This window comes from Zophobas morio, unplaced genomic scaffold (assembly GCF_036711695.1).
Source record: "Zophobas morio isolate AGI-343-1 ecotype UQ-CSIRO unplaced genomic scaffold, CSIRO_AGI_Zmor_V1 ptg000031l, whole genome shotgun sequence".
Taxonomy (NCBI): domain Eukaryota; kingdom Metazoa; phylum Arthropoda; class Insecta; order Coleoptera; family Tenebrionidae; genus Zophobas; species Zophobas morio.
Window position 1 is genome coordinate 13,216,484 of NW_026972136.1, and position 27,229 is coordinate 13,243,712.

At 31.9% G+C, this 27,229-nt stretch overlaps 2 protein-coding genes across 5 annotated transcripts in view; one reads left to right on the forward strand and one right to left on the reverse strand.

The window, feature by feature from the left end:
* Positions 1 to 27,229, reverse strand: part of LOC135139673 (calcitonin gene-related peptide type 1 receptor) — a 159,475-nt gene that overhangs the window by 106,293 nt on the left and 25,953 nt on the right. For 2 of the 4 annotated variants that reach the window (XM_064069990.1, XM_064069987.1), the window contains exons 2-3: positions 23,792 to 24,006; positions 17,819 to 17,926 (exon numbers count right to left, since the gene is read on the reverse strand). In XM_064069990.1, coding sequence (XP_063926060.1) covers positions 17,819 to 17,926; positions 23,792 to 23,888 — 205 coding nt within the window. In that variant the 5' untranslated portion in view covers positions 23,889 to 24,006. Of the gene's footprint in view, positions 1 to 17,818; positions 17,927 to 23,791; positions 24,007 to 25,979; positions 26,224 to 26,875; positions 27,079 to 27,229 lie in introns of those variants that run through there. The other 2 variants (XM_064069989.1, XM_064069988.1) reach the window with 2 other exon arrangements.
* On the forward strand, positions 2,134 to 3,159 carry LOC135139676 (uncharacterized). Its single transcript, XM_064069994.1, has 6 exons — positions 2,134 to 2,329; positions 2,379 to 2,463; positions 2,550 to 2,641; positions 2,712 to 2,832; positions 2,886 to 2,956; positions 3,007 to 3,159. The coding sequence occupies exons 1-6, from the start codon at positions 2,282 to 2,284 to the stop codon at positions 3,040 to 3,042; spliced, it is 453 nt and encodes a 150-aa protein (XP_063926064.1). The 5' UTR covers positions 2,134 to 2,281; the 3' UTR covers positions 3,043 to 3,159.

Genomic DNA, 27,229 nt, shown 5'->3' on the forward strand with positions numbered 1-27,229 from the left:
CCGATCGCGTCGCCTGGTTTTAGAGGACCAAGGGATTCCAGATGCCATGGAGATCTGTTTATAACCGATATCACAATCTGCTTTATTAATAGAGACCGCCCCATAGGACCGGCCTCCTCATTCCCCTGTTGCAAGTGTCGTCTGCATGACGCCACTCAACGATTAAATGTTAAACAAAATACGGGCCAACTACAAAAAATTACATCAATTAAATGTGTCAAGAGTGACAATCAGAAAGTTATCTGATAATAATCTGCAGTGATTTAAATAACAGTATTGGATTGGAGCTCCTACCACAGAATCCAATTTCAAGCCCTAGCAAATGAAGCCAGGAGGTCCAGGACGCGCCATAGAGCGCTTTCGCTTCCTAACTGAGTTTTGGGCAAAAGGTACAAGCAAAAGGAACGTAAGAAGAACTAGGAATGTATGTCAGGTTGGGAGGCGGCAGGTTTCATTTTAATTTGAATTTGAATACTGCGTTACGTCACTTACGTACGAATACGACGTTAAGTAACGACTACAATATGCGTCTAGAATAAAACTTGCATTAGCGTCCTCATAAACAACTCGTCAGTACTCTATTGCGTTCTTAACTAGTGTTTTTATGAAAATGGATTTAAGTTGGGATTCCAGGCAGTAAAGGTTTGTCAAAATCAAACCTTGCTGTGAACTTAAAAATTTTCTTTATTTAATTTATCATTCTCATGTTTATCATTTAGTGTACTAACAACAAATTAAAAACTACAAAAAAAAATCCGAAAAGGCTAATCATTTCTTCAGTATTTTTAACAGAACACTATCCATGAAATGCTTTGCATTTGACATTGTCTGAGTTTCCTACTTTTTTATTTCTCGTTTCTTTCGTAACAATACAAAATTTATTTGGCATTTGAAATTTTATTTTAACCATAGCTCAACATTAGAAACTGAAATACAAACAGTTTCGGTGGTAATGTTGCCTTCAGATCTATTGAAGGACCCTCACTTTGGTATTTGCTTCTTTTTCGTTGTGGTTTAGCTTTTGTACATTCAAAGCTTCGATATTCCTAATACAGAAATAATTTTTAAATTCAGAATAAAAATTGGTATTTACAATCATTACCTCTGGAAATATTGTGGGGTTATATTACATGATGGGCTACTTTCAATATTCAACCTGCAATTGCCAATAGTGTTCACTACAGGTTCGGTCGTTTTTCACCGGCAATCATGGCTTCTTCGGAGTAGTACTACATTGACAACAAATACAACTTTTTAGTACTCAAAATGACTATATTTGTAACCTCAAAATATATTTTCTTTAGCTCGTTGAAAGTAGGTTTAACAATCTAAAAATTAACACTAAATTAAAAAACAGACTTGGGTTCTTTACTGGTCTGTAGTTCTTACTTCCTACATAAGCTGTTTATCCAAATTTCCGACGTAATTGCTCATATGGCTTGCTCGGGAATCTATAAAATTGGATGCTCTTGCTCGTTGACTTATGGAATTGTGGCAGCCTACTACACAACACAACACCTTTGACACTCTGAATCCTTTACCTTCCAGAATTTAAACACTTTCAGCAAGATTTAGTTTCAATAAATGAATTAAATGTTATACAATAATAAACTCCTACACTTGTAGGTATACGAATCTGCTTTAAGTTTTTTCCTTAAACGGCCAAATGTTCACAAAAAAATTAACAGAGTATAATAACATCAACCACCAACTCAGAATATAAACGACTATGTCTTTCTTTTTTCTCTTTGTCTCTAGCATCGTGTATTTTCTATGTTTAAAGAACGAGTCACCTGATTTTCTTGAAAAGGTGAGAATACGCACGTCAATAAGAATTATAACAATAATATTCAGAACAGTCACAGCACAGGGGCTGGTGAGGTGTTTTTTTATGCCGCTGGTTTTTACTTTATAGAGGTTATTACAACACAAACATCGCAAAATCTAATTTTATGCACCAATCTAGAATCCTATTCAACCGTCCTCAGTGTTTGCTAGCTCATGGAAAGTAATGAGTAATTAATTATTACTAATCCATATTCATTATTTATACATTAGGCGTATCGAAGGTTCGCAAAATTGTCATATTATTTTGTGCGATAGATGTTTGTCGTTGTTAAGCTTCATAAATTTTTTGATCTAAATGCGTTTTAATTGGTATTTTCATCTATTAATCAGCGGATATAACTCCAAGGTTTAAAAGATTTATGTGTATAAATATTTATATCGGAGATCACTGCGTTCATGTTTATTGGTTACTTTGTGTTTAAGTAGGTGAAAAATGCGTGGTTTACTAATTCTTTGGGGAATATTTTTTAGTGCAAATGCTGTAAGTAGCACTTCATTAATATTATTTTAACTTAAAAAAATAGTTTTAGTTGAGTGAAGAATTTATTGAAAAGGTGACAGCTGAAATAGAACAAGTTGCTGGAAACTGCGCAGAAAAAGAAGGTGCTAACGCTGGTTAGTATCTATCATATTACTCTAGTAACTTCCTTGACATTTAAAGCTCGTCCACATAACTATCTCACTATTTCTTCTCTCTTTAGACGACATAACCGAATTGATAAAACATACAGTTCCTCCTAGTTCGCACACAACAAAATGTGTACACGCTTGCATTTACGAACATTTCAATGTGGTATGTAATCATCCTAATCATCACAAATACATATCTGTTATTTAGGACACATATCAATTTCCTTTTTTAGATGAAAGCAGACGGGACATTTGACAAACAAGCAACAATTGACGCATTTAATCCTCTTAAAAGTGAAGATGCAGATATCTATGGAAAAGTTCTTAAAATTATCGATGTTTGCCAAGAGAAACGTGTGCCGTTTTTAAATCTTACTGTTTTTTTTTATTAACCAAGTAATTTTTAGCGGAAATCTTCGAAGACAGATGCGAAACTGCTTCATCTTATACAGTTTGTATAAAAAAGGAAGCTGAAAATGTAAGCAAAAAAGATTTTTGTATTTACCTTTCTGTTCCTCTTTTTTTTAGGTTGGTTTCACAGAAGATTCTTTCATGAGAAAGTAAAGTTTAATCTCATGTTTTTTTAACAACTCCAAACTAGCTATTACAATTTTGAAATGCTCTTATCCCTACTGCAGTGTACTCTTATGTAAAAAATATAGTTGACAAGCATTCATTCTATTAGGTTCTTCTCATATCCTTAAACGATTTTCCAAGTAAATGTAGTTTGGTAACAGTGTAAAACAAAACATTTATTTTTACTTCCTGTGCGTAAGCTATATTCTGCTTCCAGTTTTGTGATGAAATTATTCAAACAAAATTTAAGCGAATTCATGTACTGTGTAGATTAAATTAAATGACAAAAGTAAGCCAGAAGATTCAGTTATAGGCCAGTGCCGATAATTTTTGAGAACAAAAAAATTTAGAACTGGATGATACCTATTGCAAAAGAAAGAAAATATAACAAAAATAAAAGAAAACATAATTTACGGGCAATCTGAGGTCGGAAAGTGGAAGAGGGTGAGCTTTTAAGGGTAGAAAACGGTTTATCACGATTTCCGGCAAAACTACAAGTCCTATCGCAAAAAGTTAAATGGCAAAGTTTTGTAAAAATGACAATATAACCCTGAATCAATTAAGATTTCAAAAATAAATTGGCAAGATTTAAATCATCTTTCATATTGACAAATCTCCCACCAACAAAAGGCGTTTGTTTCATGGATTTGAAATTTTTTGGTTTATCAATGTAATATAAAATCTTACTTTTTTCGAGTAATTAAAGTGTAAATTTTAAAAAATATCTCAAAATTTTACATGATTAAAAAAAAATTCGTATTCGCGTTTTTTCGTTTTTTTGGATTTCCTGTAAAAATTTGCCATAATAATGTATACTTTTTGTTAGACTATCAGAAACTAGAGATTTCAACGAACAAAAAGCACACCGATTTTTTTAAAAAAGCAAACATTTTGACGTGAGAATTTTCGGTTGAAAATTAGGGTGGTTTTTCGATATTAAACCAAAATAAGGCGAAAAAATCAATATTTTGAATAAAAAAAATTACAGTGAGTTTAGGACATAAATAGGTAAGTTTTCACCAAATTTTGCGAAAAAAAAAATTTTTTTGTGGGAGATAAAAATAAAAAACCAAAAACTCGGTTATTTGCATTTTTCGCATAAATTTTGAGCTTATGTAAAGAAAGTGTCAATACAAAAGTTGTATATCTTTTTATTACCTACAACTTTGTTATTTAACTTTTTGTGACAGGACTTGTAGTTTTGCCGGAAATCGTGATAAACCGTTTTCTACCCTTAAAACCTCACCCTCTTCCACTTCCCGACCTCAGATCGCCCGTAAATTATTTTTTCTTTTATTTTTGTTATATTTTCTTCCTTTTCCAATGGGTATCATCCTGTTCTAATTTTTTTCACTTTTTACAATTTTCAAAGGCTTCGGCACTGGCCTATTAGCTTTACATTCCTACTGATAAAATCGATGTTAAAATCGCCGGTTGTAACCAAAATCCCCCTTGAGGGGGATTATAAATTACGATAAGCAATAAATTAAAGAAATTCAATTGCTCATAATTCAACATGCATTTTTCTACGCTTCGATTCATTATGTCATCTCTACTTGAAAAGAGTTATGAATAAGTAATAACCCATAATTACGTATTATTAATCAATAATAAATAATCACGTGTCAAAGGAGCGGTTCCGGACTTAACAGGCGTCAAATTTTAAATTTGGTTTTTGAGTATGCGTCAAAGAAAAATTTCGTTTAAAACAATGAAAATATATATGCATATATGAAACTGTGAAGAAATAAACATCTTTTTAAAAATAAGTTTATTAAACCAAAAGACGTATCTCCCAGTTTTTTTTTTATCGAAAATAATAATAACCTATAATACAAGTTTCGTTCTACTTTTTGATGTCAAATAAATATTTCTGAAAAAATTGAATCAGAATTTCATTCGCTCCTGAAGTACAGTAGAACAAATTCAGCTTCTATAAAAAAAATTAAAATGTAATTTTGGGAATATAATTTTTTTATAATAACCCCTATAAGTTAAAATAAAGTTATATGTGGATTATTTAAGTATAGGCAAGCAAGCATGTTATGCGTATATTTCAAGTAAGTTTTCCACAACAAAATTTTATGATACCGTCATCAAAATCAACTTGGCTTAGCTCAGGAAGTAAAAACTTTTTGTCATCTTTTGATATCCTCTTCAATTAACAGTTTATGGAGAAAAAATAACGTTTCACAGGTATGTCGTAATTTTTCGTGTAATATTTGCTTGAGAAGGTTTAAAGAATATTTTTTGATTCTTTTTGGATGTTCCCAGAAACCTGAACCACTGTGGACAGACTTTCTTTATCTTCACCTGGGAAAGTCTATTTTTTCTACGCTAACACCAGGATTATTCCGTTGCCACCTGCAGAATTTGTTTATAGTAGAACCTTGGGATTCAAACTGTTGTAGGACTCTTTTAATTGTTGATGGTCCTGAAATTTTCCGGACTGACTATCCGCCATAGTACTATTTTACTCAATTATCTTTGCAAGAACAAAAGGCCTAAATTTCGTTAATTAGTAACAAATTAATGAACTGTCAATGAATTGTCACATTTCATGGCTAGTACTGTTGACAATAAAAAGAAATTTATTTTGGCTAAATATCATAGTAAATGTTGAAAATATTCACCATTCGAGGTACATGTTCACTCTCTTGTTAATAGTGAAAAATGTTCTGCAACATCATTTCGTCAGTGCTTTGGACCCATTGCTCAATTTCCTGTTGCAACAAAACTCCTGACTGCTGAGACAGTCTTGTCAAAGATGTTTGTGGATTCTGCTGAAGTCGTTTCAAATCATCAACAACTTCTTCAGATTTTGAAGGTCTTCTAGATTACCCCTTGTTGATACTGTCGGTTCGAACAAATCTGTTGATTAGATCTATAGTGTGAGCTTCTAATGATGTTTCTTGAATTTTGCACATCAGGGTATTTGGTCAGATATTCTTACTTACAAGCGGTTACATAATACACCCACTCTCCGTTTATGAGTATCCCATTGCGATAATAAGACCAAAAACAAAGTTTTCGTAAGCAAGCACCAAGAGTTTTAAAAATGACTGTTTTGTTGTTTTGAGCTTAGATGAACGAGAACTACTTTAATTGACACTTGACAAACGGTAGAACAATAAAAGCTTTGACTTTAATGACATGAGTACAAATGACATTAATAACAAGTGAGGTATAATTTCAGCGAAGCGGGACTTTTGAAATTCCGTTACAATGTATATGTTACAGCTAATATCCGAAATCCGTTATTATGCATAATAACTAGACATTTTAGGAATTATGCGTAATAACTAAACTTGTCAGTTATTATGCATAATAACCGGAAAGACTAGGAATTATGCATAATAACTGAAATTTTCAGTTATTATGCATAATAACGGAAACGTTTAGGTAATATTGATAATAACTAACAGAGGAACAGGAATTATGCATAATACCTGAAACATTAGTCATTAAGCATATTGCCTAATCGGCCAGGGCCGATAATAATTTTTGAGAACAAAAAATTTAGAACAGGATGATACCCATTGGAAAATGAAGAAAATATAACAAAAATAAAAGAAAAAATAATTTACGGGCGATCTGAGGTCGGGAAGTGGAAGAGGGTGAGCTTTTAAGGGTATAAAACGGTTTATCACGATTTCCGGAAAACTACAAGTCCTATCGAAAAAAGTTAAATGGCAAAGTTCTAGGTAATAAAAGGATCTACAACTTTTGGATTTAAACTTTTTTTACATAACCTCAAAATTTATGCGAAAAATGCAAATAACCGAGTTTTTGGTTTTTTATTTTTATCTCCCACAAAAAAGTTTTTTTTTTTACGAAATTTGGTAAAAACTTACCTATTTATGTTCCAAACTCACTGTAATTTTTTTTATTCAAAATATTTATTTTCCCCCTTTATTTTGATTTAATATCGAGAAACCACCCTAATTTTCAATGGAAAATTCTCACGTCATTTTTAAAAAAATCGGTGTGCTTTTTGTTCGTTGAAATCTCTACTTTCTGATGGTGTAAAAAAAAAGTATACATTACTATGGCAAATTTTCACAGGAAATCTAAAAAAACGAAAAAATCGAATTCGATTTTTTTTTAATCATGTAAAATTTTGAGCTATGTATTAAAATTTACACTTTACTTAGGTACTCGAAAAAAATAAGATTCCATGTTACACTGATAAACTCAAAAATTTAAAATCCATGAAACAAACGCCTTCTGTTGGTGGGAGATTTGTCAATATGAAAGATGATTTAATTCTTGCCAATTGATTTTCGAAATCTTAATTGATTCAGTGTTATATTGTCATTTTTACATTTATCAATATATATGATTAATAATCCATTTTTTACGATATCTTCTTTGATTGCATGTTTTTTATTAAAAATATGGACCTATTGATATTGATATTTTTATCGTCTAGCTAGCAGACCCAACAAACGTTGTCTTGCCCTATAAATTATTTCTAGTGAATATTTTAATAGTTAAATAAAAAATTAAATCAAAATAAATAAATAAATAAATTATAATTAAATTAAATTATAAATTATACATAAATATTTATCGTACGACAATGATTATATCAACAGCCATCTTGAACCCTATTGCGTGTCTGTGGATGAAAGTAAAGATATTAATATCGTTACTACAAAATGGGGGTTGGTGGTAGAAGGGTGAAAATTTAGGGTTATATGTATTTTTTGAAACCAAATCTTAAAAAAATAAAAATAACAAATTTTGTCCTAAAAATAAAAAAAAAAAATTGGTTGGGCCACCCTTATCACCTAGGGGTATAAAAAAATAGTTTACGACCTATTCTCAGACCTACCGAATATAGACAGAAAATTTCATAAAAATCAGTCAAACCGTTTCGGAAGAGTTTGGTTACACACACTGTGACACGAGAATTTTATATATTAGAAGATAATGAATTTACGATGTTTTTCTTTCCTTTACCGGCAAACCCAGATGTTGTATCGCCACCAGAAAAACAATACAGAAATGCGACAATATTTTTGAAAGATTCATATTTGAAACTATTGGACGTGAAAAATAGATCTTTTACATTTCCAGAACTTGGTTTGAGAAAATGAATGTCATAATTATTTGAATTCAATTGATTCAAAAGGACCAAAATATCTTGACCCACAACTATGACAGTTTTATTAGTATCTCTGGCAGTTTCTATCGAGATCTTACTTATGTCAGCATCAGCATGTTCTTCTGCTTGTTTATAGGAAAATCCTTGTGACTGTAGATTCCAAAAGTTTCTTTTAAATAAGTCAATTCGTCACGATTCTGTTCAAGTAACTCAGCCTGCACGTGTATTTTTATAGACGATGTAGTTCATTCTTCTGATGGGCTAAAATTTTCCGTAGGCCATTCAGGTATGTAAGTTATCTTAAAATAGCAATAACTAGGCACCTATGCATATAATTTAAGAATTATCCTACAACTTTAACAAAATATTGTAGATGTCTTCTAAAATATTAAAAGTGTATTAACTTATTTGGTTTTTTTTCGTTTTTTTGCATTTCCTGTGAAAATTTCCCATACTTAGTAATGTATAATTTTTTTACGCCTTCAGAAAGTAGAGATTTCAGGGAACAAAAAGCACACCGATTTTTTTAAAAAAGCAAATATTTTGACGTGAGAATTTTCCATTGAAAATTAGGGTGATTTTTCGATATTAAATCAAAATAAGGGAAAGAATAAATATTTTGAATCAAAAAAATTACAGTGAGTTTGGGACATAAGTAGTTAAGTTTTCACCAAAGTTCGTTAAAAAAAAAATTTTGTGGGAGATAAAAATAAAAAAACTAAAAACTCGGTTATTTGCATTTTTCGCATAAATTTTAAGATTATGTAAGGAAAGTGTAAATACAAAAGTTGTAGATCTTTTTATTACCTACAACTTTTCCATTTAACTTTTTTCGATAGGACTTGTAGTTTTGCCGGAAATCGGGAGGGTGAGCTCTCTTCCCCTTTCGGACCTCAGATCGACCGTAAATTATTTTTCCCTTTATTTTCGTTATATTTTCTTCCTTTTCCAATGGGTACAATCCTGTTCTAATTTTTTTTTCACTTTTTACAATTTTCAAAGGCTTCGGCATTGGTCGAACATTTCCAGCTGATTTCAAAAAAACGGGACAAGATGAGCAATTCAGGTTCTCATAGATCAATGAAAAGCAATGGGAATATGACGTTTATATAACTGTAATTTGTCCCTTTTTTTTAAATCAACTGTACATGTGATATGTAGAGGAAAGCGAGGCAGGGTGGGTAGCTTTTTGGAAAATATTATGCAAAATTCCTGTTCCTCTGTTAGTTATTATCAATATTACCTAAACGTTTCCGTTATTATGCATAATAACTGAAAATTTCAGTTATTACGCATAATTCCTAATGTTTCCGGTTATTATGCATAATAACTGATAAGTTCAGTTATTACGCATAATTCCTAAAATGTCTAGTTATTATGCATAATAACGGATTTCGGATATTAGCTGTAACATATACATACTATTATATTAAAATTAAAATGTATATCTTCACGAAAAATCGACGAATGAATTTTTGTTGAAGAATACTCACAGATTTGGCACGAAAGAGAGAACATCATTTAACTTAATAGAGCATTTTTGTAAAATATCATCAGTTTTTGAAATACTGCAAATATTCCACGAGTTGTTTCCATACTACACATTACGTTGTTTTCTCAAGTAATCGATTTTCAAACGTCTCGTCTGCTTTATAGTTTTATATCGGCTTGCCATGATAAAAAATTCACAATAAAAATATTTTTCCATAATTTTCTTCATTACTACAACTAGACTAAGTAACAACAAGCCTCATTACATGAATATGTCGTCTGTAGAAATTTTCTGCTACAATTTTAGGGAAATTGTTGTAATTTTAACACATAACAAACGTCATTGGAATAAGTAAATTCGGTTAATTTATGGAAAGACATGTACGCATATTAACTGAAACAGATTCCTGTTATGGATACACACATACACACATTTTAAATTACTCGCAGTTTTGGTCAGTAATGAATCTGCGCTCATTTATCATACCTGGCAGTGATGGACACAGATTAGAGGAAACTGCAAAATTTAAACTCTACCTTGTAAATTTAAACGGCTGAAGTAATGAGCGTTTCCTAAAATTTCTGGTATTATGGGTTCCAATTCTGAAATAATTTGTAATCAATATACGCCAAGGTAGTGAAGACAATCATTATAGACCGAATTCACGGTTATAATCACAGCTAAAAGCGCGAGGTCTTCACTACCGTAGCGTATACAGGGTGATTTTTTTAACCAGAAACTTTCAAATATCTCGAAAAATGATCACTCTACAGAACAATGTTCAGATTCAAAATTTAATCATTCCATGGGGGAAATACTTTGGTGCAGAAAACTAGTCCGCCTCCCCCTCCTTGTAGGTGGGGCGGGGGTAACTTTGAAATTTTAAATAGGAACCCCGAATTTTTACTAGGGATTCGGATTCTACTACTAAAATTACGTAGAGTTTGTCTAACACATTTATTATATTCGTGACAGATGACGCTGTAATGAACGAAATTAATTTTTTTTTATTTTTATTGTAAATAATCAAAAATGATTTGCCACATTATTGAATGCAAGTTGAATGATGAAATGTACCCAGACATTTTGAAAACTTGAGGTTAGAAGTACGATAGAACATGTGGTTTCAACGTGATGGTAGTCCAGCACACTATTCGATGGTAGCACATGAAGTACTCGATCATGATTTCAATGGTCACTGGATCGGTAAAGGTGGTCCGGTAAATTGACCTGGCAGATTACCAGATCTTAGTTCTCTAAATTTCTTTTTGTGGGGCTATCTCAAAGACAAAGTTTACAAACAAGAACCAACAACACGTGAGATTATGACTGACAAAAAATTTACAATTCCAATCGTTTAAAGACCACATTCTGCAGCACCCCTTTTATTTACGTAGAACAAATAACTGATCCAAAAATCTCTGGTATCCCACAAATATCTTACATCAAACGTGCATATGGGCAAGATCTGAACAGATGAGTCTACACTCATGCGCTCTGGACATCGTAGTAAGTACCGTAAGTAGAGTGGGTTTCATCGCGAAAGGGTACAGCTGGTGGGAGTGCGCAGAACATTGTTTTGGTTTGGTCTTGCAAATATCGTGAAAGCAGTGGCAGCGGCGATGAAAATAAAAAATTGGTCTAAAGAGTTTAGACAGTACTTCCCTCGCTGTCGGAAACTTGACGACTGCATGCCTATTGTGTTTTTTCTCATTACATTTTTGTAGTGGGAATTTAAAAAAAAATTGCGATGACGTCATCAACATTTTTGCAAGGACACGTATATCAGTTTGAGATAGATGTAGTGTAATACTAAGAATAAAATTATTATATTCTCAAATTTTCGGGAAAATGAATTGGGTCGTTTTGAATATTGATTTGTAATAATCAATAAAATAACGAAACAATTTACTCACGTATACGTATCCCAGGCAGCTGAAAATCGTGTATGTATAAACATTCTTAATTTAAGATGACAGGCGTAACAGCATACTTGAGAGTCAAACAGAGAAACTGTAAACAAAACGACCATCGGTTTTATTGCTTCGACTTCCGCTTATTATATAAAACATTGGGTTTTATTTTAATTCTTGACGGTGAAATTCACAATTGGTTGATTATAAACATGTCTATTTCACATTCGCGGAACCAAGTGAACGCATAAAACAAATGCAGGTCTGTAATGTTAAAGTCGATGTAAATAAGCGTGCTACCCTTATGTTTCAACCGAGTTTTTCCTTTAACAAATTTTGTGTCTACCAAATTGGGTTGGTTGGGGTGTAATACTAATAATAAGTGTTGCCTTTAATTTAATCAATAAAATAAATTGACTTCATTAATTTTTTTGAACCACCTCTTAAGAAAATCTAAAAAATATGAATGGAATGATAAATCACAAGTACAAACTCATCATATTTTTTGCATTTTAGATAGGATTTATTCAGCAAAATTTAAGGGTGACGTCATCAATTTTTTAGGAGGGATGAACAAATACATTTTGAACAAAAGTTTATTATGCTTATAATAACTTTAAAATATTCCCAAGATTTCAAAGCATTCGGTTTTGTAATTCCTGATTAAATCGATAAAATAAATTCACGCCTTCATTAATTTTTTTGAGTCACCCTGCATATGCAAATCCAAAAATATGAATGGAATGATAAATCACAAGTACAGACTCATCATATTTTGTACATTTTAGATACGATTTATTCGGCAAACTTTTGAGCTGACGTCATCAGTTTTTTGTAGAAGATAACCAAATATATTTTGACTAAAAATTTATTATGCTCTTTATAACCTTAAAACATCTGCAAGATTTCAAAGCATTCGGTTTTGTAGTTCCTGATTAAATCAATAAAATAAATTTACGCATTCATTAATTTTTTTGAGTCACCCTGTATATGCAAATCGAAAAAATTTGAATGGAATGATAAATCACAAGAAGAGACTCACCATATTTTGTACATTTTAGATAGGATTTATTCAGCAAAATTTTGTGGTGACGTCATACATTTTTTAGGGGGGACGACCAAATACGTTTTGATCAAAAATTTACCATGCTTATGATAATTTTAAAATGTCTTCAAGATTTCGAAGCATTCGGTTTTGTAGTTCCTGAGTAAATCAGTAAAATAAATTTACGCTTTCATTTATTTTCTTGAATCACCCTGTATGCAAATCCAAAAAATATGAATGGAGTGATAGATCACAAGTACAGACTGATCATATTTTGTACATTTTAGATATGATTTATTCGGCAAATTTTCGAGCTGACGTCATCAAGTTTTTGGAGGGGATAAGCAAATATATTTTGACTAAACATTTATTATGCCCTTTATAACCTTAAAACATCTGCAAGATGTCAGAGCATTCCGTTTTGTAGTTCCTGATCAAATCAATAAAATATATTTACGCATTCATTAATTTTTTTGAGTCACCTTGTATATGCAAATCCAAAAAATATGAACGGAGTGATAGATCACAAGTACAGACTGATCATATTTTGTACATTTTAGATATGATTTATTCGGCAAATTTTCGAGCTGACGTCATCAAGTTTTTGGAGGGGATAAGCAAATATATTTTGACTAAACATTTATTATGCTCTTTATAACCTTAAAACATCTGCAAGATGTCAGAGCATTCCGTTTTGTAGTTCCTGATTAAATCAATAAAATATATTTACGCATTCATTAATTTTTTTGAGTCACTCTGTATATGCAAATCCAAAAAATATGAATGGAGTGATAAATGACAAGTACAGGCTCATCATATTTTGTACATTTTAGATATGATTTATTCGGCAAACTTTCGAGCTGACGTCATCAAGTTTTTGGAGGGGATAAGCAAATATATTTTGACTAAACATTTATTATGCTCTTTATAACCTTAAAACATCTGCAAGATGTCAGAGCATTCCGTTTTGTAGTTCCTGATTAAATCAATAAAATATATTTACGCATTCATTAATTTTTTTGAGTCACTCTGTATATGCAAATCCAAAAAATATGAATGAAGTGATAAATTACAAGTACAGGCTCATCATATTTTGTACATTTTGATATGATTTATTCGGCAAACTTTCGAGCTGACGTCATCAAGTTTTTGGAGGGGATAAGCAAATATATTTTGACTAAACATTTATTATGCTCTTTATAACCTTAAAACATCTGCAAGATTTCAAAGCATTCGATTTTGTAGTTTCTGAGTAAATCAGTAAAATAAATTTACGCATTCATTAATTTTTTTGAGTCACCTTGTATATGCAAATCCAAAAAATATGAATGGAGTGATAGATCACAAGTACAGACTCATCATATTTTGTACATTTTAGATATGATTTATTCCACAAACTTTTGAGCTGACGTCATCAAGTTTTTGGAGGGGATAAGCAAATATTTTTTGACTAAAGATTTATGATGCTCTTTATAGCCTTAAAACATCTGCAACATTTCAAAGCATTCTGGTTAGCAGATTAAAAATTAAATTTCAAAATGTTGTTTTATAATTTTGATTTTTTTTCCAAAAATCTGGACGTTTCGGGTGAAAAGCCGATTCAGAGTTGTAAATTACATGTGTAGGACTATGTTATTTTATACAATTGAAAACCCATTTACTATGTACAATTTTGAAGTGACGTCATCGCTTTAGTGGTGGGGATGATTCGACAAATTTTGGTTAGCGTTTTACCATCTACATGATATTCTTAATATAAGTACAAAATTTCACAACAATCGGTCGAGTACTTTCGGAGATTATCTGTCTAATAAAAATCCGTGACAACAGACGGACAGACGGACAGACGGACAGACGGACGGACAGACGGACAGACGGACAGACGGACAGACAGACGGAAATGGGAGACCTATTTCTTCGTCTTCTTGGGGTCATGAAAGATCGAGAAAACGTAAAAGTAGAGAGTCGGCCGACGGACTCGATTACAATACTTCCTTTGCTTACGCTCGGGAAGTAAAAAAATTGTGATAGATTATAATAATTTGTTGTTACGGAAGTCTATTTTTTACCAAACAAATACATTTATTTTTATTAAATGGTTGTCTCTACTGTTTTGTAGTTTCCTCTTTTTACTTCCCGAGCGTAAGCAAAGGAAGTATTGTAATCGAGTCCGTCGGCCGACTCTCTACTTTTACGTTTTCTCGATCTTTCATGACCCCTAGAAGACGAAGAAATAGGTCTCCCATTTCCGTCTGTCTGTCCGTCCGTCTGTCCGTCCGTCTGTCCGTCTGTCCGTCCGTCTGTCCGTCTGTTGTCCCGGATTTTATTAGACAGATAATCTCCGAAAGTACTCGACCGATTGTTGTGAAATTTTGTACTGATATTAAGAATATCATGTAGATGGTAAAACGCTAACCAAAATTTGTCTAATCATCCCCACCACTAATGCGATGACGTCACTTCAAAATTGTACATAGTAAATGGGTTTTCAATTGTATAAAATAACATAGTCCTACACATGTAGTTTACAACTCTGAATCGACTTTTCACCCGAAACGTCCAGATTTTTGGAAAAAAAATCAAAATTATAAAACAACATTTTGAAATTTAATTTTTAATCTGCTAACCAGAATGCTTTGAAATGTTGCAGATGTTTTAAGGCTATAAAGAGCATCATAAATCTTTAGTCAAAAAATATTTGCTTATCGCCTCCAAAAACTTGATGACGTCAGCTCAAAAGTTTGTGGAATAAATCATATCTAAAATGTACAAAATATGATGAGTCTGTACTTGTGATCTATCACTCCATTCATATTTTTTGGATTTGCATATACAGGGTGACTCAAAAAAATTAATGAATGCGTAAATATATTTTATTGATTTAATCAGGAACTACAAAACCGAATGCTCTGAAATCTTGCAGATGTTTTAAGGTCATAAAGAGCATAATAAATGTTTAGTCAAAATATATTTGCTTATCCCCTCCAAAAACTTGATGACGTCAGCTCGAAAGTTTGCCGAATAAATCATATCTAAAATGTACAAAATATGATGAGCCTGTACTTGTCATTTATCACTCCATTCATATTTTTTGGATTTGCATATACAGAGTGACTCAAAAAAATTAATGAATGCGTAAATATATTTTATTGATTTAATCAGGAACTACAAAACGGAATGCTCTGACATCTTGCAGATGTTTTAAGGTTATAAAGAGCATAATAAATGTTTAGTCAAAATATATTTGCTTATCCCCTCCAAAAACTTGATGACGTCAGCTCGAAAATTTGCCGAATAAATCATATCTAAAATGTACAAAATATGATCAGTCTGTACTTGTGATCTATCACTCCATTCATATTTTTTGGATTTGCATATACAGGGTGATTCAAGAAAATAAATGAAAGCGTAAATTTATTTTACTGATTTACTCAGGAACTACAAAACCGAATGCTTCGAAATCTTGAAGATATTTTAAAATTATCATAAGCATGGTAAATTTTTGATCAAAACGTATGTGGTCGTCCCCCTAAAAAATTTATGATGTCACCACAAAATTTTGCTGAAAAAATCCTATCTAAAATGTACAAAATATGGTGAGTCTCTTCTTATGATTTATCATTCCATTCAAATTTTTTCGATTTGATATACAGGGTGACTCAAAAAAATTAATGAAGGCGTGAATTTATTTTATCGATTTAATCAGGAATTACAAAACCGAATGCTTTGAAATCTTGGGAATATTTTAAAGTTATTATAAGCATGGTAAACTTTTGTTCAAAATGTATTTGTTCATCCCTCCTAAAAAACTTGATGACGTCACCCTTAAATTTTGCTGAATAAATCCTATCTAAAATGCAAAAAATATGATGAGTTTGTACTTGTGATTTATCATTCCATTCATATTTTTGGATTTGCATATGCAGGGTGACTCAAAAAAATTAATGAAGGCGTGAATTTATTTTATCGATTTAATCAGGAATTACAAAACCGAATGCTTTGAAATCTTGGGAATATTTTAAAGTTATTATAAGCATGGTAAACTTTTGTTCAAAATGTATTTGTTCATCCCTCCTAAAAAAATTGATGACGTCACCCTTAAATTTTGCTGAATAAATCCTATCTAAAATGCAAAAAATATGATGAGTTTGTACTTGTGATTTATCATTCCATTCATATTTTTTAGATTATCTTAAGAGGTGGTTCAAAAAAATTAATGAAGTCAATTTATTTTATTGATTAAATTAAAGGCAACACTTATTATTAGTATTACACCCCAACCAACCCAATTTGGTAGACACAAAATTTGTTAAAGGAAAAACTCGGTTGAAACATAAGGGTAGCACGCTTATTTACATCGACTTTAACATTACAGACCTGCATTTGTTTTATGCGTTCACTTGGTTCCGCGAATGTGAAATAGACATGTTTATAATCAACCAATTGTGAATTTCACCGTCAAGAATTAAAATAAAACCCAATGTTTTATATAATAAGCGGAAGTCGAAGCAATAAAACCGATGGTCGTTTTGTTTACAGTTTCTCTATTTGACTCTCACGTATGCTGTTACGCCTGTCATCTTAAATTAAGAATGTTTATACATCCACGATTTTCAGTTGCCTCTGATACGTAGGTATACGTGAGTAAATTGTTTCGTTATTTTATTGATTATTACAAATCAATATTCAAACGACCCAATTCATTTTCCCGAAAATTTGAGAATATAATAATTTTATTCTTAGTATTACACTACATCTATCCCAACTGATATACGTGACCTTGCAAAAATGTTGATGACGTCATCGCAATTTTTTTTTAAATTCCCACTACAAAAATGTAATGAAAAAAAAATACAATAGGCATGCAGTCGTCAAGTTTCCGACAGCGAGGGAAGTACTGTCTAAACTCTTTAGACCAATTTTTTTAATTGTTTTTTAAAGAAATATAACTCAGCCGAGCCTCCCTTCTCAATACATCGATGTTATGCCACTGCTACCCCGACCACAAGTCGCGCAACTTAAGCCTTTCGTGGTGAAATTACTTCTATAATAGTTATCCCATATTAGTATCTTTTAAATAGTCATTCTGTAGTTGGTTTTATTTTATAAGTAGCTTCCATAATGCCCCTCTTATAGTGGTTTATGCAACATTTGATAACACAATTAATGTTACCTTTTTTAAAACAGATTAAAGGAAAACTTACTGTTAGCATCAAAGGTTAGAATATTTGGACAGGACTGATTAGCTATTGATCCTCCAGGAGTATTTGGCCAACATGACCATCCATCAAATCTAGTAGGACAATACGGCTCTGAAACAAAATATAAAAATGAAGCAACATACAGTTTTATAAAATTATGACAGACATAAATAAGTTGATCGAACAACTCTAAGTTGCTCGAATTGTAGTATTTTACAGAAAATACGTTTGGACTGTATCCACCATTTACCACTTTTATATTTTAAGACAGGATTTCATTTCGTTGTCTCCGCTATTTTACTTACAAACATCTGTTGTTATCCATCAAGCTAGCACTAATTTTATTTTCATTTTTCTGAATTTCTTTTTAAAAAGTAATGGTGTTAATAGTGACCAATGATCCTTTAAGTTTTTCTTTTTTATTATCCTAGCATAAGCTATGGAGGTATTGTAATAGGGCTATTTTGACGAAGGGATGGATAGTTTAATGTTTTCTCACCGTTTTTTAAAACTGGTTCAGAGGTATTCCGTTTTTATGTGGTAATCATAGACATACAATCGGATTTAAATAGTAAAATAGATTTAGATAGTAAAATAAGGAAGACGATTCTGTACTGTTGACGATAGGTAAACAGATTTTAAGTAGCGGGTGGTTATTAGAGGTGGGACCAGTAAAGCAATAAACACGGAGTATAGCTGGTTCCCCTATAACTGGAATGTTAATTTTGTATCCACTAACATTGTATTGCCGTATCACTTATCAGTAGTGAACGAGGCAGTGGTGAAGGTCATCGTTAATTATACTTTCACTTTCACCATACTAGCTAGCCGGGGTACATTCATTTGTTACTCATTATCGTTATCAAAATCCATTAATTATCGATTTAATTATTAATTAGATTATCATTAATTACTTGTTTTTTTTTTCTAAGAGAGGAAAAGAGAGACGTATTAAAGACCTCTTAAAAAAAGAAATCTGTCTGGTGAATGAGAAATTAGACTTTATGTATGTATATGTTGCATAGTAAATTTTTTCAAAATTTTTGTGACGTAACAATGGAATTTCAAAATTAATCATAAGTAATCACGATTGCTTATTAACATGGGGAATGACCTTCACCACTACCATTATACCTATGAAACAAAGTTTTTGTTTAAATATAATTGTTAGATGCAAAATGTAAAGTTCATCAAGGTTTATGTATGAATTATTCTAAATTGTGAATGATGATTAGTCAAAATATTGTTGGTTGTATTTTATATTATAAAACATGAACATTAAAAAAATATATATCTGCCCAGATATTTGGAAATTTTGCAGACGTTTTAATGTTATGATAAGCATTATAAATTTTTAATGAAATATATATTTGCTTATCCTCTCTAAAAAAAAAAAAATGACGTCAGGCCAAAATTTTGCCGAATAAATCTTATCTAAAATATCCAAAATATGATGAGTCTATACTCGTAATTTATCATTGCATTCATATTTTTTAGATTTACTTAAACAAGTGGCCCAAAAAAAATGAATGAATCAGTTTATTTTATTGATTAAATCAGGAACGGGTGCACTCCATTTTTCCAGAAAAATTTGGGAATGCAATACTGTTATTTTTAGTATTACACTGCATCAATCAAAGCTGATGTACGTGTCCTTGCAAAAATGTTGATGGCGTCATCACAAAATTATGTAAAGAAAAACTCAACTCAACCAATTTTTTCTGTGGGGTTGGTAAAAAATCGAGTTTATGTTAAATAACCACAAAGCATCCAAGAGAGAATATTAAATATGATTGCTGATATTCCTCCTAATATTCTAACAAATTCATTTGAAAACTTTGTGCAACGTATTTACTGTTGCTAGAAAGTAAATAGAGAATATTTGGAACATTTGTTGTAAAATTATTTTTTTAAATGTTAATTTGATTTTTTTTCAATAATGTAATTTTCTATTTAAATTTTTCAAAGAGCTTTCATAACAATGTATTCACTATTTACAATCATTAAGTCGGAGTATTGTTATTTCCATAATATTTTGTAAATTATTTGGAAACACATTTTAACTCAATCTGTTACGCTGCCACCTTTAATTCAGCTTACAATGATTGGGCACTAGTATAATTTTGGTAAAATGTCATACCAGGACTATGGCCAGAGCTGTTCAGTACTTGAAGAAAAAGTACTTGAAATAATACTTCAAGTACTTTAAGTACTTCAAGTATTTTACTTGACATGCGTTAAAAATGTCCCCATTGAATTTTTTCACTACCTACTGACGTAAGTGAAACATCATTCCTTACAATAATGCTACATTTACATATTTAAGGAAAATTAATGATAATTGCTATGAATATCTATCTTGTTCGTGTTCGGTTATAGATATCATAAAACCATATTAAATAAAGCGATTTTTTATAGAGCTGTAAGATAAGGAATATTTATAAATTAATATAGGCATATCAAACATTTATAGAATTCTGGTGATTAATTTTTGGCCTAATATCATTCTATTTTCTGTGAATCAATAATAATACCTACTACTATGCACTAAATTAATGGAGTGGTATTAACATACATTTCAAATTCCTGCCAAGTAAGTAGAAAAATAAATATTAACTTTAAATATTGATCTAAGAGAGAATAATATTTATTTTTTACATATTATTTCAACGCTCACATTGTAAATTTATATGCAACGGCACGATTCGCTTCAGCTTAATCCACGAAATCTCAGTAAACCGTGATCATAATTAGAATATTTATATAAATAAGGAAATGACATTTTAAACTGAAAATGATATCTACATATTTATTCTTTCAACAAGTATAGAACATACGAAATGATTGATTAAATAAATTCATTGGTGTTTTCCTCTTTAAATTATATTTTGTTTAAAACCAGTGGCATTAACTTAAACTTGCAGATTTAGTTAATATTAGAAAAATAAAAGACTTGTATCTGCGAAAATTGTCTTGTACTTACTGCGGCTAGCGTCACTACAATGTCGTGGTAATTAGAAATGTTGTGTGTCATGAATTCATGATTAAAAAGCAAGGTTTTCTGTCCAATGAGATCTTAAAATAGAAAAGATAAAATCTTCACACAAAACGGTCAGATCTTATCGACCTAGTCGTTTTGTATTTAACACGTGTACCAACCCGAACCGAACTAAATTACAGTTTGCTGCTGTTTCGCATTTTTACTTTATACTACATATTACATAGACACCTCTCGGTTATAGACCTTAATCGCAGATTGTTTATCAACCTTTGCATCAACCCCTAAAATATCAGTGAGTTACATAAAAATATGGCAATGTTACAGGCAAATATTGAAAACGAAGAAAATGATTTGAAAACAATCAACTACCTACCTATGTAAAATAAATTATGGTTATTTTTTGTACAATTTATGTTTTAGCTCTGTGAGTTGGAGGCAATAGGTGGGTTTGACGAGATGCATAGTAATATAAGGCCCTATTGTACTTAAGTTAATCTCTTAACAATGAAGCCGCTACCTCAAACAAGCCGCAGTTATAAATTCAGTTCAAATTCGATTCCATTATTTTCGCTCTTCTCTGTTTCGAGATGGTTTTGATTAACAAATACTGCAACAATATTACAATAGGAAAAAAATTTAATTTAATCAATAAAATAAATTGACTTCATTAATTTTTTTGAACCACCTCTTAAGAAAATCTAAAAAATATGAATGGAATGATAAATCACAAGTACAAACTCATCATATTTTTTGCATTTTAGATAGGATTTATTCAGCAAAATTTAAGGGTGACGTCATCAATTTTTTTAGGAGGGATGAACAAATACATTTTGAACAAAAGTTTACCATGCTTATAATAACATTAAAATATTCCCAAGATTTCAAAGCATTCGGTTTTGTAATTCCTGATTAAATCGATAAAATAAATTCACGCATTCATTAATTTTTTTGAGTCACCCTGTATATGCAAATCGAAAAAATTTGAATGGAATGATAAATCACAAGAAGAGACTCACCATATTTTGTACATTTTAGATAGGATTTATTCAGCAAAATTTTGTGGTGAAGTCATAAATTTTTTAGGGGGGACGACCAAATACATTTTGATCAAAAATTTACCATGCTTATGATAATTTTAAAATATCTTCAAGATTTCGAAGCATTCGGTTTTGTAGTTCCTGAGTAAATCAGTAAAATAAATTTACGCTTTCATTTATTTTCTTGAATCACCCTGTATATGCAAATCCAAAAAATATGAATGGAGTGATAGATCACAAGTACAGACTGATCATATTTTGTACATTTTAGATATGATTTATTCGGCAAATTTTCGAGCTGACGTCATCAAGTTTTTGGAGGGGATAAGCAAATATATTTTGACTAAACATTTATTATGCTCTTTATAACCTTCAAACATCTGCAAGATGTCAGAGCATTCCGTTTTGTAGTTCCTGATTAAATCAATAAAATATATTTACGCATTCATTAACTTTTTTGAGTCACTCTGTATATGCAAATCCAAAAAATATGAATGGAGTGATAAATGACAAGTACAGGCTCATCATATTTTGTACATTTTAGATATGATTTATTCGGCAAACTTTCGAGCTGACGTCATCAAGTTTTTGGAGGGGATAAGCAAATATATTTTGACTAAACATTTATTATGCTCTTTATGACTTTAAAACATCTGCAAGATTTCAGAGCATTCGGTTTTGTAGTTCCTGATTAAATCAATAAAATATATTTACGCATTAATTAATTTTTTTGAGTCACCCTGTATATGCAAATCCAAAAAATATGAATGGAGTGATAGATCACAAGTACAGACTCATCATATTTTGTACATTTTAGATATGATTTATTCCACAAACTTTTGAGCTGACGTCATCAAGTTTTTGGAGGGGGTAAGCAAATATTTTTTGACTAAAGATTTATGATGCTCTTTGTAGCCTTAAAACAACTGCAACATTTCAAAGCATTCTGGTTAGCAGATTAAAAATTAAATTTCAAAATGTTGTTTTATAATTTTGATTTTTTTTCCAAAAATCTGGACGTTTCGGGTGAAAAGTCGATTCGGAGTTGTAAACTACATGTGTAGGACTATGTTATTTTATACAATTGAAAACCCATTTACTATGTACAATTTTGAAGTGACGTCATCGCATTAGTGGTGGGGATGATTAGACAAATTTTGGTTAGCGTTTTACCATCTACATAATATTCTTAATATAAGTACAAAATTTCACAACAATCGGTCGAGTACTTTCGGAGATTATCTGTCTAATAAAAATCCGGGGGCAGACGGACAGACGGACAGACGGACGGACGGACAGACGGACGGACAGACGGACAGACGGACAGACAGACGGAAATGGGAGACCTATTTCTCCGTCTTCTAGGGGTCATGAAAGATCGAGAAAACGTAAAAGTAGAGAGTCGGCCGACGGACTCGATTACAATACTTCCTTTGCTTACGCTCGGGATTTAAAAAGAAGAATATTTTTAAATAAAACTCGGTTAAATTAGAAAATACTAACTGTTCAAACCTTCGCTGTCAAATGCGAAATATCAAAAATTTCTCTTTGCCAAACCAAAGTAATGCCAATTTAACTCAGAAGACTTTAAACTGAAAACAGTCCTCCAACAAACCAAAGTAATGCCAATTTAACTCAGAAGACTTTAAACTGAAAACAGGCCTCCAACTTTTCTTTAATTTCCAACTCGTAAATTCCACTCTGCACTCCTCGTGTCCGCGACATAACAATGAATAGATTATTTCAGGATCTTTGATTTTCTATCTAGAGTCACAAAATGTAACTATTGTTAAAAGTTTCCCTTTGAACTTACTCCCGAAATAAATGCCCCTTGAAAACGTGCTTTCACACTCTAAATCATCTCCATTGTTACTGTAAGATAAAAGTTGAGGCGCCAAATAATTGCACGATAATTCCTAAAAGTGTATCGAAACTTACCGGAAATACTATTGTTTGTTGAATTTGTTAACGCTTCGCACTCCAGTAGTCGCAGTTGCACAATTTGCTGCTCTTCTTGCGATAAATCGAATGCCATATTTTCACCACAGTTTTAACACTACAGCATTCAGTATATTATCGATGAGTCTTCATTTGGTAAGTCATAGTAATGTCGCGATGATGTGGAGTATTTCAAAGTTCACAACTGCCACTATCTGAAACAAGAAGTCAAAAGTAGTTGACAAATACTTTTTCGTTTGTTTTTCAATGAAAAAAATTAGTCGTAGGACATTTCCATAGAACTTGAAGATTTGAATTTGTGAATTTTACTTCTTTTATGATAAATTGATAACCTTTATAATTTGAGTTAAAAATATGAATGTAATGTTAATGTAAATATAAAGACGTAATGTACTACGCGTTTGTTTCAAGTAAGTTTTTTCATTACAAAATTTTGTGATGAGGTCATCAACATTTTTGCAAAGACACGTATATTAATTTGGATATATCCAGTGATTTAATCAATAAAATTCTCAGTTATTAATTTCATTGAGTATACAGAGTGACATACGTAATTCTAAAAACTATCAGTGCATTGATAAACCACAAGCATAGAGTATATTTTGCATAATTCAGAGAGGATTTATTTTGATTAACAATTTATTATACTTAAGATAACTTTAAAACGTCTGCAAGATTTCAGAGCATTCGGTTGTACAATTTCAATTCTATAAGGTTGTTATCAGGATGCCTAGGATTTTCACCCTTGGCATTTGGATACAAAAAAATCAACACGGATTCATAAATTACACGGTGAAGAATGAAAATAGCAATTCACGCAGTGCACTCGATTATAATATTCGCTTACGCTCGGAATAATAATTGTTTTAATAGTGATAATGTAATATTAATAACTAATTGATAATACAACCCTCAGAAGTGGATTTTTTTTTATTATGAATAGGAGGTGGTTAGAAATTGTAATTTACATATTGTCAATAATTGAATATAAAAAAGAAGAAGGCTGAGATGTAAAAAAAACTTGTGCCCTTTCTACATTTTACCAACTCCTGTTCATGTTGAAATTTAAGTTTCCTTTTTTAGCTTCCACTGAGATATTATTTGCCCTCAGAGATATTATTCAATCTAATTCTTAATGTTGTAGTTGTAGTGTTAATTATGAACAAAATCAAGATAATTATCTGAATACCGTAAGACTCTTGATTCCAATAAGGATAGTTCCACAGAAAATTAATTATGCAAGTGGATTTTTAAATTTTTGACAAACTACGAGATCCCCTGATAAATTAGTAGAAGGTACCGCACATTTTATAAATTACCGAAAGAATAGAAACGCAAAACAAGAATAAGAAACAATACTGAAAACAAAACATACGGACAATAAACAGCGGAAAAAATGGTCTCTGGGCAATATGCGTAGTGCTTGAAGTGTTTATACATCGGAAGAATATCACGTGTTTGATTTAAATGAACTGAACAAAATATTCTGAATATTATAAAGAAATTTGTTCAGGAATGTTCTGTAAACTTGACGTCACTACACGTGTGTAGTATGTACACGTAATGGTTCGGTTAGTAAGTAAATATGGACTTTCTAAATCCATAATTTTTTGTAAATTTCTGGTTTTACATGGACCACATCTTTGTTTTACAATTTGTTGTTCCACATAATTTATTAGAAAATAACCTGCATTTTAACAAATCGACACTACAATAAAAAGTACTTTCTTTCACCAGTAGCCACGAAGCAACTGTCCACTTGTTTCGAAGTAGTGAAGTTCAACTTTAGTATCAAGGTTAAAAAAGAAGATATACGTTATGTATCAAATACTTAATGTATTTATTTCTTAAAGTTGTAAGCGGAATTTTTAGTGCAGGTCTTAAAGGCGACAAAACCAATCAGTTTTAATTATTAACCGTCACTTAAGACACATATCTCAGATGCCGAGGGTGCACTTCGAGGGCAGTTAGTCAGAGTCCGTCAGAATGAGTGCAAAGTAGCCGATGGGGTGAAAGCCCTGTTGTGCTGTGATGGACTCGGGTTGAGTCATAAGAGCAAAGATTTGCGTGTCAAGGTGTTCATAAGAGAAGGTGACAGGTTAGGGTGAACCTGACCATAAGAGTAGTGTTGACGCGTAAAATCTCCGGCAGATACAATGGTATGTACCTGGACGCTGAGGGCGTACTCAGGTTGGCCCATGAGACAGCAGGTTGGTGAAAGCCTTGAAAGGGGTGTTCTGGCTGTTGACCGACTGGTGGTGGCGATGGTGTCAACCGAATGCAACAAAGAATGCGTTTACTGGTTAGTTTGGGAGATTAACCCGGTTTCTGGAGGCAACATAGTGACGTATGGACATGGGTCTACCCTCTCCACTTTGACCGTGACAGTGCTCCTTCTGAGAGGGCTGTGGACGGGCAGTACATCCCAAACTGTACACGTACAGCTAGGGCGATTTCAGGTAACTCGACAACGTCACCAGAAGATCGCGCGCCGAAGACGACGCCGTGAGTTGGGACCGCTGAGTAAACCCATTCTTAATAATTAGCGACCGATAAGTCAGCTGTGTCTGTTTTCATATTCATGATTGGGTCCAAATTGTCTCGGAGCCGGACCTGTTCTAGAGCGTCACATGTAGGGTTGAGTGAATCTGTAGTTTGCAATTGGCTGTTGCCGTTTGACCGTCATTGATATTGAAGATATATTATATTACTTGAGTATATGTGGTAGTTGGTAGACGGTGGAAGATAAAATTAATTCAGCGACAAGTTTAATGTAGACAGGTTTCTTTGTCTTGAAGCTTTAGGTTAGGTTTGATTAAAAATCAAGACAAAATTATCTTGCGTCAAAAAATTAAAGGTCCATTTTTTCAATTTATTGTCTTACGATTTCTACCTAGTAAAAAAATTGCATATTTCTTGTTCCAATTATGGGCTGAGTTGGAGATTAAGTTTATGAACCAACAATTACACAAAACAAAACATGAGCTTTATTCGCAAAAACATTGATCATAACATGCCTTCTTTACAATAGTAGCTAACTAGCTACATAGAACTTTTACTTACATGCCATGCGCAGTCTTACATTCTGCTAGCAAGCACGCTAAACATTCTCAACACTCCCGCTGTTATAGTGCTTGCAGTAATTTTTTGGCTTTGTGATGCCCATGTTACTGGCCCATGCGATGAAAAGAACACATACACCGTCGTTGACTTTCTTGTATTGGCATCTCCCGCATAGTCTGCATCAGAAAAACCTGTGAATATCAACTTACTTCCACTATTTGTGTACTCGATACTCGATACAATAATAATTTTTAGTTTCTATCAAATACCTAATTATTCTTTTAAGAGCCTGCCAGTGAGTGTCGTTGTCTACAAGTAACGGTTTCATTCTTCACTCAAATTTGTGTTTGCTAA